Source organism: Malaclemys terrapin, chromosome 1, assembly GCF_027887155.1.
Source record: "Malaclemys terrapin pileata isolate rMalTer1 chromosome 1, rMalTer1.hap1, whole genome shotgun sequence".
NCBI classification, from domain to species: domain Eukaryota; kingdom Metazoa; phylum Chordata; order Testudines; family Emydidae; genus Malaclemys; species Malaclemys terrapin.
This window is the reverse complement of record NC_071505.1, coordinates 111,772,129-111,786,123: the sequence shown is the minus strand read 5'-3', so window position 1 is coordinate 111,786,123 and position 13,995 is coordinate 111,772,129. Positions and strand designations below refer to the sequence as shown.

Below are 13,995 nucleotides of genomic sequence, written 5' to 3'. Positions count from 1 at the left end.
TAAATGTTGGTTAATACAAACAGTGTATTACCCATGTCTATTATGATTGGGTTTGCGTCTCAAGCCCCAAAGATTATTGCACAGATTACACGGATAAATCCACTGGATCACTAGGATATTCCACTTTAGCTTTTTCTAAGGTCCCCTTCACCATAATATCAGCGAGCCTGAATGTTCGAACTCATTTTGCCTAGATTAGGAAAAGAGACTAAAGGTTAGCTAGCAACCTAGGTTAGCTAATCAACCTTGTCACAGTTCAGGGCAACTGCACCTGCATTTCAACTCTGTGATCCACCAAGGGCACCCGCTCCAGGCTCCCAGATCCTCAGCCATCACCTCTCTTGGGCGGAGACATGTGTCTCTGGGATTTTCCCAGGTTGCACAGTTCCCTGCCTACACTGAGTTATTCCCAGCAAGCCAGACTGACTAAACAGGCCAATGTCTGTGCTTTGCTCTCTTTTCAGAGGCTATATGCACCATAACTGCCCAGAGATATAAGTGACTACATAGCTCTTTCTAAGCAAGCACATTTATTCTTAAGGTGAAAGCACTGCCGAGAAAACATTTTCAAAATAATAAAATAATCTACATGAATGCAAATAAGATTACTGGAGACCATACTCACCCCCAACTCCAGCAGGGCTCTGGTAGGAGTCAGTCCTTCAAACCCCAGAAACGAGGGGGGGTGTTTCTGTGTCCATAACAGCTTTAGCTCAGAACAAGCACCCCCCTACCCCATGAATGGGTTGTCTTTCCTTTATACAATTTGGGTCTTTGATCTTTGGATCCCTGTAACAGCTATAATCAAATAAATAATGGTCTCATCCTCAGGGCAAAGCTTTTAAAGGCTGGGTGTTTGCATAACCAGAGGGAGCGGGGGGTTGCATTCACCTTCCCCCTAGACATTTTCCGGGTGAACTGCTTGACATTGTTTGTCCATAAGTCCACTCTTGTCGGGCCCATTGTTCAAGATAATCCTTTGAAGTTCATAATTCCCAGGATTCACAATAAAATATAACATTTGCATTTAATACAATGGACTCCAAAGATACTTAAACTTAATTCAATAAAGTTTTCCAAGGATTCTGCAAGAAATTGCCACATCTGTCACAAATCTCATCTCTTAGTGTAGAAAAAAGCACCGTATTCCTTGAAGGGACACAACTGATATAGCTGCATGCAGACTTAAAGCAATTTTAATTTTTTTTTTTTTTTTACATTTATTCTTAAAACAAACCAGTGAAAGAGTAGTCCTGGAGGTAATGCTTGAAGGATCTGTTCCATGCAAGGGAATGAAGACAGAAAAATGTGACAAAAGGAATGGAAGAAGTGAAATATATAGAGCCATTAAACCTGGTCAGTAACAACAGATATTCTGTCCTTGATGAGTCAGGAGATGATCAGATTGTCCTTTACTTTCCTCCCAAACAATTAGATGGAAAGCCCTGAAAAGAAGTCGCTGGAATAGAAGTGCCAATAAGTAATCCTGAATGAAAACTCAGAGGAGCATGGTTCTGATAGAACAGGATGGGGTGCTACATTCTGGGCATCAGAACAAAGGACATGACAGGGAGAGGAAAGGAGATCCTGAAGAATGTTGTGGAATGTCCTCCTATTTTCCATGATAGAACAAAACATGATTGAAAAGAGATGCCATAGATTCAAAGCTGGCTTTAGGGATCTGGAAAGAGAGGTGAAGACTGGGTCAAACAGAGGTGATCTATTTGGAAATTCTTCCAGTGCTTAGTGAAGAAAAGAGGGGAGTTTGGGATTCATGGAGCACATCAGTGCCTTCCATGATGCAAGGTGAGTTAGACAGTCTCCATCTAAGCAGGTGAGGTACCAATCTTCTGGATTCAAAAATGTCAAGGAAAATAAGTGGAAAACAGTGGGTTCTGTTTATCTTACCATCTGACATTCTTCCAAACTGAATCCTAATAAAATGATGTTTTACAACAAAGGGTGAATTTAAAAACAAGCTTTGAAGGGACAGTAATGGAATATAAAGTAGCTTCCAACATAAAATAATCAAATTGCTGTTTCTTTAAAATGTTAAAACATTAAAAATTGTGAATATGAAACAACAAAACAGGAAACAGCTATATGGTCAGCATGACAACATTTTTCACAACAGTTCTAGCCAGAAACAGAGAACAGCAGGAGATTTTCTGGATTATTTTAATTTAATGTGCACATCCATGTAACACGGCCATTTCTTACTTAAAAACAGCTGTAGAAGTCTCCTGCTGTGGCCTTTGCCTTTAGCAGCAGCTCTGATCTTCCTGTCTTGATACAAGTCATCAAGCTGCATTTCCTGTTGGAATTAAAGTGGTAGCCTGCAGGGATTATGCAGCTGCCCAATTTGTATCAGTGGACATTGGGGGGGGGGATATCAAGTATTTTTAAAATACCACTTGATAATTTTCTTATATAAATTGCATATTCTGAATAAGTGATTTTTTTTTCCTGAAGTCATTTTTTGCAATAGTAGAAAGTCATAAGCACTTAAGGGTCTATACACAAAGGCAAAGGGCATGGGAAATACATTAAATGAGCTAGACGTGTGAGATTATGACCTAGTGAATGTCAGTTTGGTGGGGCAAATCACAACTGCTATATTAACGTATTAACATTGACAAGTATGATGTATTCAGAAGAGCTAGAAGGGAAAGAAGAGGTAGAGGGATATTAGATACCTAAAATATTTACAAAACCATAATTAGCAAAAGTACTTTACAGTTTTATACTTCTGCATAATTAAAGTCAGGCACTTCCAGTCCAGTTATGAGTTCTATATGCTGTCAAACTAGACATGCAGAGAACTACAGCCTGCTACCAGTAGATTTCAAGAAAATATAAATACACAATACTTTGGATAGTGAAGAGCTAAAGTACTACACAAAATTAACTCATCATTTCAACACTGAGAAGCAGCTAAATAGTAGTATATAGATGCAGAAACAAATATTTAAGGTACAATTGCAAACTATCCAACACGAATAAAAGATTAGAAGAATAGTAAGACTCCCATACGGTTCCATCTGGAGCACTTTAATGACCTGCAAATAAAAAAGGAATCCTACAAAAAGCAGAAGCACGGTCAAATTGCTAAGGAGATATAGAAAAGAATAGCACAAGCACATAGAGACAAAATCAGAAAGGCTAACGTACAAAATGAGTTACACCTAACAAGGGACATAAAAGGCAATAAGAAGAGGTTCTTTATATACATGATTAGGAGCAAGAGTAAGATGAAGGAAAGTAAGTAGTAGAAGACCTAATAACTGACGACATCAAGATGGCTGAGGTGCTTAATGCCTATTTTGCTTCAGTCTTCACTAAAAAGGTTAATCATGACCAGATATTCAACACAATTAATATTAACTAGGGGGAAGAAAAACAAGCCAAAATAGGGAAAGAATAGGTTAAAGACTAGTTAGATAAGTTAGATGTATTCAAGCTGGCAGGGCCTGGTGAAATTAATCCTAGGGTGCTGAAGGAACTAGCTGAAGCAATCTCGTTAGCAATTACCTTTGAGAACTCAGTGGACTTGTGAGGTACCAGAGGTCTGGAGCAGGGCAAACATAGTACCTATCTTTAAAAAGCAATACAAAGAAGACTGAGGGAATTATAGACCAGTCAGGCTAACTTTGATATCTGGATAGTGGAATAAATTATTAAACAATCAGTTTCATAGAATCATAGAATATCAGGGTTGGAAGGGACCACAGGAGGTCATCTAGTCCAATCCCCTGCTCAAAGCAGGGCCAATCCCCAACTAAATCATCCCAGCCAGGGCTTTATCAAGCCTGACCTTAAAAACCTCTAAGGAAGGAGATTCCACCACCTCCCTAGGTAACGCATTCCAGTGCTTCACCTCTTTCCTAGTGAAAAAGTTTTTCCTAATATCCAACCTAAACCTCCCCCACTGCAACTTGAGACCATTACTCCTTGTTCTGTCATCTGGTACCACTGAGAACAGTCTAGATCCATCCTCTTTGGAACCCCCTTTCAGGTAGTCAAAAGCAGCTATCAAATCCCCCCTCTGCAGACTAAACAATCCCAGTTCCCTCAGCCTCTCCTCATAAGTCATGTGCTCCAGCCCCCTAATCATTTTTGTTGCAACATCCTTCTTGTAGTGTGGGGCCCAAAACTGGACACAGTATTCCAGATGAGGCCTCACCAATGTTGAATAGAGGGGAATGATCACGTCCCTCGAACTGCTGGCAATGCCCCTACTTATGCAGCCCAAAATGCCGTCAGCTTTCTTGGCAACAAGGGCACAATGTTGACTCATATCCAGCTTCTCGTCCACTGTAACCCCTAGGTCCTTTTCTGCAGAACTGCTGCCTAGCCATTTGGTCCCTAGTCTGTAACAGTGCATGGGATTCTTCCATCCTAAGTGCAGGACTCTACACTTGTCCTTGTTGAACCTCATCAGATTTCTTTTGGCCCAATCCTCTAATTTGTCTAGGTCCCCCTGTATCCTATCCCTACCTTCCAGTGTATCTCCACTCCTCCCAGTTTAGCGTCATCTGCAAACTTGCTGAGGGTGCAGTCCACACCATCCTCCAGATCATTAATGAAGATATTGAACAAAACTGGCCCCAGGACCGACCCTTGGGGCACGCCACTTGAAACCGGCTGCCAACTAGACATGGAGCCATTGATCACTACCCGTTGAGCCCGACGATCTAGCCAGCTTTCTATTCACCTTATAGTCCATTCATCCAGCCCATACTACTTTAACTTGCCGGCAAGAATACTGTGGGAGACCATATCAAAAGCTTTGCTAAAGTCAAGGAATAGCACGTCCACTGCTTTCTCCTCATCCACAGAGCCAGTTATCACATCATAGAAGTGATGTGGTTAGTCCGGCATGACTTGTCCTTGGTGAATCCATGCTGACTATTCTTGATCACTTTTCTCTCCTCTAGGTGCTTCAGTATTGATTCCTTGAGGACCTGCTCCATGATTTTTTCAGGGACTGAAGTGAGGCTGACTGGCCAGTAGTTCACTGGATCCTCCTCCTTCCCTTTTTTAAAGATAGGCACTACATTAGCCTTTTTCCAGTTATTCAGGACCTCCCCCGATCGCCATGAGTTTTCAAAGATAATATTAGTTTGTAAGCACCTGGAGGATAACAGGGTGATAAGTAATAGCCAGCATGGAATTTTCAAGAACAAATCATCCCAGACCAACCTAATTTCCTTTTTCGACAGGGTTCCTGACCTAGTGGACAGAGGGAAGCAGCAGACATGACGTATCTTGATTTTAGTAAGGTTTTTGACACAATCCCATATGACATTCTCATAACCAAACTATGGAAACGTGGTCTAAATGAAATTACTATAAGATGGATGCACAACTGGTTGAAAAACCATACTCAACAAGTAGTTATCAATGGTTCGCTATCAAACTGGGGGCACGTAGTGAGATCCCACAGAAGTTTGTCCTGGGTCAGGTACTAGTCCTATTACCCATCACACCATTCTCCCCCCAGATGGGCTCTCCCTTCTCCTCTGCATCATCCAAAGTTTAAGGTCCAACACAATTTAGCCCTTCTTTACCTATAACCCTATAAATGACTGCCGCCTTCACTACTAATATTCTCAGTCTTCACTGTTCATTTGTCCATTTCTTCTACAAGGACCTCAATGCTTTTTCTCATGTCACATTTTTTGCACAGCATACTCCTCCCCTCCCCCATACATACACACACACACCAAAATGAAAAAGCCACTACCTAATCCTCCTTCAAATTCACTTGTACCATGATGCCTACAGAACACTGCCAGACAGTAATAGGAAAATGTATCCATGTCTTACCTAAAAATTTCCTTTCTTGGAGTAATGAGGGCCATGGAACCATGACATGAGGTGCTCTGCTCTATAGAGCTTTGGAGGCAGACCACACCTATTCATCAGAGGCAGGGCTGGTGTGGCTCATACCACCTCTGAGAAACTGTCAGTTCCTATGAAAAACTCAGCACTCTGTATCAGTAAGGAAAATTAAGCACTGAGACTAAAGAGAACAATTCTCCTGAATAACAAACTTGAGTGCCAATTAATAATCCGATATCATTTCCCAATTAACAGTCCATTCAAGGCTGGCTTGATCTGTGGACCTCTTTACTCCAAGAAAGAAAATTTCAGGCAAGATATGGATAAATTTTCCTATTCTTATTCATACTCAGGACCACAGGTCTATGACGCTGGGGTTTTCATACCACTATCCACACAATATAATGGGGGAACAATATACAGTTATGTACAGATGTGAAAAGAGTTACTGGGATACTATAATGAGGCGCACTCATCTACCAAAGGCAGCATCAGACAATGACTGAAGTCCAGCTTCTAGAATTTTGAAGGTGGTATGAACAGTTGAGAAGATGCCTGCATCACAGATTTTCTTGTATGATGTATGTTATCTTTCTGCCCATGAAGCTGCTACAGCTCTGAGGGAATGAGCTCTGATATTGGAAGATGGAGTTACACTTTTTGACTTGTATGCTTCTTAGATACAAAACTTCAGCCATCTGGAAATAGAGGATTTTGAAACCGTCTTTCCCTTTGACACTAGATAATAAAGCACAAACAAAGACTTTGTCCTTCTGACCTGAGCTGTGTGGTGAATACGTTCTTTGAGAGCTTAGAAGACATCTAGAATATGCCAGTTTCTTTTTGGAGTGTGATGGAACTGGGCAAAAGGATAGCAGAACAATTTCCAGTGCTCTATGGAGTCTGGAGTTAATCTTTAGTATGAAGGCATGGTCGGATCTGAGTACCACTCTACCCTTATGGAATGTAGTGTTGAGGTTCCAGGAAAAGAGCTTCCGTCTCAGGGGCACCCTGCAAACAGACAAGATTGCTATCAAAAAGGCCACTTTAGTGGTTAGAAAGTAATGAGACAGCTTCATGAGTGGTTCATATTGAGGGTCTGTAATGGCACTGAGAACCAAGGAAGAGGGCCATAAAGATACTTCATGCACTTCAGGAGGACGTAGAAGAGATGCTGCTCTCATAAGAAAAAGGCTCGATATCTGGGTATGATGAAATTCACTACTTGTTTATTGCACTAAGGATTCTTGACAAAGCAGTGACTTGACCCTCAGTGTCTGTAGCTGCCAGGCCTACCCTGAGTTCATTGTGAAGAAATCTGAGAATCTGTGGTACCAATGCAAAGATAGGGCTGAGACCTTTGTCCTGGTACCAATGGGTAAATCTCAACCAGACTCTGGAATATGCTGAGCTAGTTGATTTACTTCTTGAAGCCACTCTTACGGGTAAAAACCTCTCCCAGTTAGAAATGACAAGTCCCTGACCACTAGGGAAAAAGGCACATTTATCTTTGGTAATGGTGCCAGGATACATTGTGCTTGGTGCACACTGAGGAACCTTTTGGCCTTATAAAATGGAGGCCACAGGGAAGTGTGAGGAAGAAAGAAAAATGGTGCGGCCAAGAGGTCCATTACTGCCTTGCAATTTTCCAGTCTGGGCTGCTGTCTCTCTCATTCCTCCCTAGCCATTTGCTGTGGGAAGGAGGTGGAAGCAAGGCATGGCAACCTGGGAGCAATAACCAGAACCATTAGGGCCTGGCGACTCACAGAGGCAGCTGGCAATGACAGCTCAATCGTTTGGACATGGTGATCTGCAGTGGCAGCTGAGGGGGGCAGCCTGATGCTTTCCCAATCTTTAGGTGCAGCAGGAAAATCCCTGTTCCACACTCACAGGGAGCCTGGGGAGGGATTTATAACTATGGGTCATCTGAGACATCTGCAGACCTCGTAAGTGTAGTTTACAATACTCAAAATACTCAGTACACTTTTGCTCCATGTCTGTCCTCTGGCATGCTGTAGAATGGAGGGACGGATTGGGCCTGAGCTCCCCTGACCAGGCTCTCCTTGTTCTGTCTCTGGATCCTTGTCTGTAGCTCCCTGCTGTTGCAGCAGTTGCAGGGAGGTGCCAGGGAGCTGCTCTGTGGTTAACAAAAAAAGACATGGCTGTGAGCACAGGCTCCAGTGGCTGGGCAGGAAACTTCCCCAGCCCTTTGATATTGTGCTTCAACCTACACTCCACCCATGTTTTGTGGGGGAGGGAGGAGAGCTGCCGCTTGCTGGTCCTGGCATCACTGCAAGCCTGTACCAAACCCAGGGGATTTTGCTGCTGAAGTGCTGTCACTATTTGCTGGGAGCTCTCCTACTTGGGGAAGGAGGCTGCAAGAAACCCTGCCCCTGCTTGAGGATTTGACGGGGGCCTGGGTCTCCACAGAACAGGCACAAATCTCCATGCAGGCACTTAATCAGCAAGGGAAGTGCAGGAGTCAGAGTGTCTGCTTTCTCTCTCTTCTTAGCCTTCTCTGCCATGCTGCACTTTGGATGGGTGAGCAAGGGCACAGAGGAGAAGGGTACTCTTCTCTGCCAATAAAGGCAGACCCAAACAATCTGGAGTTTTTAAGGCCTTTTTTACTTCTTCTTCTTCTTCAAGTTTGCTCTGCAGTACTGAGGAGCTGGTCTGCATGCCTACAGCTGGATAAGTAAACAAAATCTGGCGCGGTCTCAGAGGTGAAGCCACACCTACCCATATCTCTGATGGACAGGTCTGGCCTGCCTCCAAGGCTGCATACAGCAGAGTACCTCATGTCATGGATCTGCGGGCCTCATAACTAATAAGAATGGCTACAGAGGTGGCAAGCTACATTGAACACACAGCTAGCCTACACAAAAACACACTCGTGTTACCCCTTCTTCCTTCTACAGTCAAGTTTGTTTCTTCCACCAGTTGTATCTTGTCATTAACCAAGGCCTAATCTACACAGAGAAGTTGTATTTATTTAACTAAAATAATTTTTTAAACTGATATAGTTAAATTGATGCCACCCACATAGGCACACTCAAACCAATTTAAGAGTGCCTTACATATTGACATTAAACTGCAGAATAATCTCCTAAACAAAGTTATGGAAACGCCAACGCTTGAAATATTTACAACTAAACGTGACAAAACACTGAAAAGTATACTTCGGGAACAATCCTGCATTGGCTAATGGGGATTAGATGAGATGGCCAGACTGTTCCTTTCCACTTCTAATTCTAATTGAAGAAACAGACATCACCTGATGCCATAAATCCACAATCAAGATTATACACCACGGTTACGGTAATTCTGATAGAAGCAGTACATATGGTTTCAGATGCTTTCTGATCAGCCTACTCTCCATCTCAGATTCATTCCGGGAGGGCAAGCACCAGTTTGGCTCAGTGGGTGGGCACTACCCACCAAGTCAGCTGCTTACAGATTCAGGTTCTGCACCATGTTCAGTGCCAACCCAGTAATACAGTGGAACCCATTGAGTTACCTACCACCAGCAGCAAGATTGCCTCATGTCCAGAATTATGCTCTGCTCTCAGTTCAAGTTCATAGGAATTCAGTGAAGAAAGCTGAGACTTCACTTGTGCTTCGTTATAAATGAAGCTTCACCCTTTGGGCAGAGAGCATATTACTTTGCTGTTGGAAGGAGCTCTTCTAAAGGATGATACTTTACAGAAGTCTTTTCTGCTCATTTTTAAGGGCTATCCAGGTGGATATTAAAAAAAAGTGCCTTTGGATCTTTAAACATCAAGGAGAATACCTCAAAGTCCTGGCCAACACACCAACAACCTATCATTCTGATGTCACAGGCCAAGCGTTAGCTATGCCTAAGAAGAGAATAGTTGCTATATTTGACTCTCCACTCCTACTATCCAACTCATTCCAAGATAAAGCTCCTTGCCATTTTTCAAATAATTTAGCATAATCAAAACAGTTATGATGTTGCAAACACTTACTGTGACTTTTCTAAATTAATCAGGCAGAGGGCAGATTACAAAGAACACACAAATATCCTGATCACTAACAGTGAAGGGAAACAATACACAGAGTACAAGACAGGTGGGTGGGTTCAAGGTAAAAGATAATTAAAAAAAAAAGAATTTGCCCAAGAGTGGGGTGTGTGAATATTAATGACTTGTGATTTAAGCAGGGGCTAAAGCAGGGGTAGGCAACCTATGGCACACGTGCCGAAGGCGGCACGCGAGCTGATTTTCAGTGGCACTCACACTGCCCGGGTCCTGGCCACCGGTCTGGGGGGCTCTGCATTTTAATTTAATTTTAAATTAAGCTTCTTAAACATTTTAAAAACCTGATTTACTTTACATACAACAATAGTTTAGTTATATATTATAGACATAGAAAGAGACCTTATAAAAACGTTAAAATGTATTACTGCCACGTGAAACCTTAAATTAGGGTGAATAAATGAAGACTTGGCACACCACTTCTGAAAGGTTGCCGACCCCAGGCTAGAGAGTAAAAGAGAAATGGGACTCCCTTGCACCTATTGAGCAACGTGGCCTGGTCATTGGTGGCTGCAGATCATTTCTATAGCATCATTCTGAAGCTGTGTAACATCCCTGTGACTATGTTAATTAGCTCCCTTGCAAAAGGGCTTAAACCATAGAGCAAGATTACTCACGTGATGTCTCTGCGCTGATAGCAACCCTGAAGGAGGCAGGCAATCAGGTCACTGATAAACTCCACATCATCCCTGTGAAGAGCAGCTTCCAGTTCCTATTAAGAAGGGAAGAGAGAAACAAAGATCAAATTCCTTAAAATACTCCCTTGGCAAACCAAGAGCAGGAAGCCTCAGATGGCCTAACTGATGCGTACTGTACGCGAGGGAGTGCCATCCTCTGGACCAGCCAGGCCGTTCCCCTGCAGCCACCGCTACAATCACAACTGAACTTGTCTTTTTATTTTTCTGTAGAAGTTTCATTCTTCCACATCAACTTCCACTATAATCAGTCTTCATTACTTTTTCCTTGCAAGGACTCACAAGTAAACCTTGAAAAGGTTTTACCTCACACCTACTAGCAGCAGCCCATGCCTTCTGCCCAGAAGCAGATATGGAAGATGGGGTGCCCCTGTTCCAGTGAGGTTGAGGCACTGCAATCTAGTAAGTAGCACAAAGCCTCTCCCATCCGAGGATGATGGGAGGCTGGAAGGCAGAAATTGAACAATTTAATTCTGTTGCCTGTATTTCCTCCTTAACCAGAGGAAGTTTTCCGTACTTATCAGTGGTGAGCTCATTTAAAACACTTGTTCGGGATCATGGCCTGAAAATCCCACTCACCCAGGATGAGCAGCAATTTCAGATAGGTAAGCAGAGAAAGGAGAAAGCATGGTGGGAGGGCCCGAGGCCACAGATGGAGTTGCTGCTCCTTTCCCTGAAGGGAAGCAGGGATTTTGCTCTCAGAAAACTTTTTTTAAAAGAGAAAAGGTGTTGTCAGACCACATGATCTGTCCCCAAATGCCCTTTCCTTGAAAAAACAGTGGAAAATAGCATGGCTTATTTCAGTACAAAGGAGTTCACTTAGAATGTGTAATACAGGAAGTGACCTATAAAAAGGATAAACTTCTTAAACAGTGATTAATATAAATCTTGTACATACTGAGAGAATGTATTGGTAATTTTATTTCTATTGGTAATTCATAGATTTATATTTACTCAACGTGGCTAAAAGTTTATGCAATATCAAAAATACTTAATTTTAGTTCAAAAACTTCACAAGATGACACGAAGCAATCTGCTTTCCATTAGTAACTATTGATAGTGCACAGCAAGAGTTAATAGAATAAAATTTAGTATGGATAGATAGCCTAGTCATAAGACACTATTCTTTATGGTTTTAGTATATACAATGGACTGAATACAGATTCATGGCTGGATGTTGCCCAACACACTATTAAATAAATGGTTATATTAATGGCTAGAGATTAAAGAATAATCAATAATGAGAAAAACTTAAGTGCCAAGAACTCTGATTAGACTCCTGCTATTACAACAATAAAAGTATTGATAACAGATTAAAATGATAAAATGCTGTTTGTGTTTGTAAACAGAGCTCACCATATCCCTCGTGAGGGAGATAAACATATTTTACAAATAGGGAAACTGAGGCACAGAGCAGGTAAGTGACTTGCCTATGGCCACACTGCACATTAGTGGCAGAAAGGAACAGAGTCCTAGAAGTTACTTGTTTCCTACTCTAGCCACTAGACAATACTGATGATAATTAAAAGATTTTATGGCCCATGGTTATGCCTGCCATCACCTGCATGAGATAATGTTATCTCTATGAGGCACATAAAAATTTGTTTGGTAAATGGTCAACATTCTGGTAGTATCTACCTTATGCAGGGCTTAAAGGGTTACAGATTCCAATAAAATGTGCTTAGGGAAAAAAGGTAAGCAGTGTGACAAGACATCTGCCCGTTCAGATAACTTACCACGGACAAAGTCCAACTCACAGAGAATGTAGTGTTAGGACACAGGAAGAAAGGAGACCCCATAAGAATTACTCCATTTAGGGCATACACCCCCCAAAACACCCTTGTCCGCAGGGCACTTACTTTTGTGCATTAAAGCAGTCACTCAGCATTCTGTCTTTGCCAGGATGTGGGAGCCTTTTGTAACAAGGTATATACAAATTGTTTCCCCTGAGCCTTTTCGATATGCTGTTTGACTAACACTCATCAAACAGTGGACACAATCCACTAAGATAGCCTAGTATCTACTGTGATTGTTTTCAATGTATAGGGGGGTGGGGGCAGAAAACTTCTGACCTTTACACAGTCAGAGTTCACCAGTCACTAGTGAAGATGCAATGTGCATTCTATAAGGCGTTGGCAAAGTGCTGATGAAGGAGGATGACATACATATGGGGAATCAGACCAAACAGGACTGCAGTGGTATCAACCTATTTACCAAAACACAAAGCTAGGGCACTCCTAACATTACCTTTTCAGACATGTCTCAGTCACTTTGCAACCAGTGGAGGAAAAAGGACAACTGGGCTTTAAAGCAGTTCTAAAGCTGCAACACAAACACTTCACCAAAACTAAAACGGGAGTGGGATTAGGAAAGGAGGAAACTCAGCTGAGTTCTCATCTTCCAGAAGTTCAGCATCTCCGACTCTTGGGATCACTCCCCTCCGCCCACATCAAATTTTAGGAAAGAGCAAGAAGAGGGGTTAGTCACAGTCTCAGTGTCAGCTTGACAATGTTTGACAGACCCAAACAGCTCTTGTGATCTTTTTGGTATCTGTTTAAAAAAGATAATGACTTGTAATCTTTCCCATAGGGATCTCTCTTTCTACTGTTGCGTGGGTGATGCAATGTGAACAGTCAGGCAGAAACAGGGTTTTTAGTTTAATTCCTGCCGAGTGGTCCACTGACTGGTCTGTTTAATTTAATGTCGTTTTTCTCCAGCCAGGCAAGATTTTAACCTAAAAGGCTAATCCTGCAGTTCTTCCATGTGCATAACTGTCACTGAAATCAAGGGGAGTTGTGGGGATGGACACACGGCAGGATCACCACGCCCTGAAAGGGACTAAGCAGAGCGCAGTTCTAATGTTTCAGCTCGAGAACAAAGAATTAGCATGATACTCTTAATATGTTTTCATCTACTCCATTAACCCAGATCTTGTATGAAGAGAGAAAGAACATTTTTAAACTTCAATCCGAACAAGGGAAAATACAGCCAGGATGATAGCTAGTGCAGTGTTTAAGCAGGAGGACAATAAAATGATACAGCAGGGAATTACAGTACTTAGAGAAGAAACTCTCACTCGAAAGACAAGGTTCTCACTAACTTTACCCCTCAGCGCTCTGTCCCAGAGCTCAGTCCTGGGATAGGGCAATAAGTGACTCTCCCTCCTCACCACCCTCCCTCAACCCTTTGTTTTTCCCTTTTCTCTTTGAGCACTGAGCTGTGAGCACAGAAATCTGAACCTTGCCAAAATGCTTTGGGGACAGAACAGAAAGGAAACAGAAGAGGCAGCAAATCAGCAGAGGGGAGACCCAGTTCCTCCTCCTCCTCTGTAGTTTCAGAGAGCAACGGACAGGAGAAAAGCAGGATTCTCCCCCTCTTCAGCTGGCGTCACAGCTCATTAG

At 42.4% G+C, this 13,995-nt stretch overlaps 1 protein-coding gene across 1 annotated transcript in view; it reads right to left on the bottom strand.

Moving 5' to 3' along the window:
• The window catches only part of LOC128840919 (chromatin remodeling regulator CECR2), a 132,053-nt gene that overhangs the window by 53,822 nt on the left and 64,236 nt on the right, over positions 1–13,995 (bottom strand). Inside the window, exon 2 of the mRNA XM_054035497.1 lies at positions 10,517–10,611. Within this exon, the coding sequence (XP_053891472.1) occupies positions 10,517–10,611 (95 nt within the window). The remainder of the gene's footprint in view (positions 1–10,516; positions 10,612–13,995) is intronic.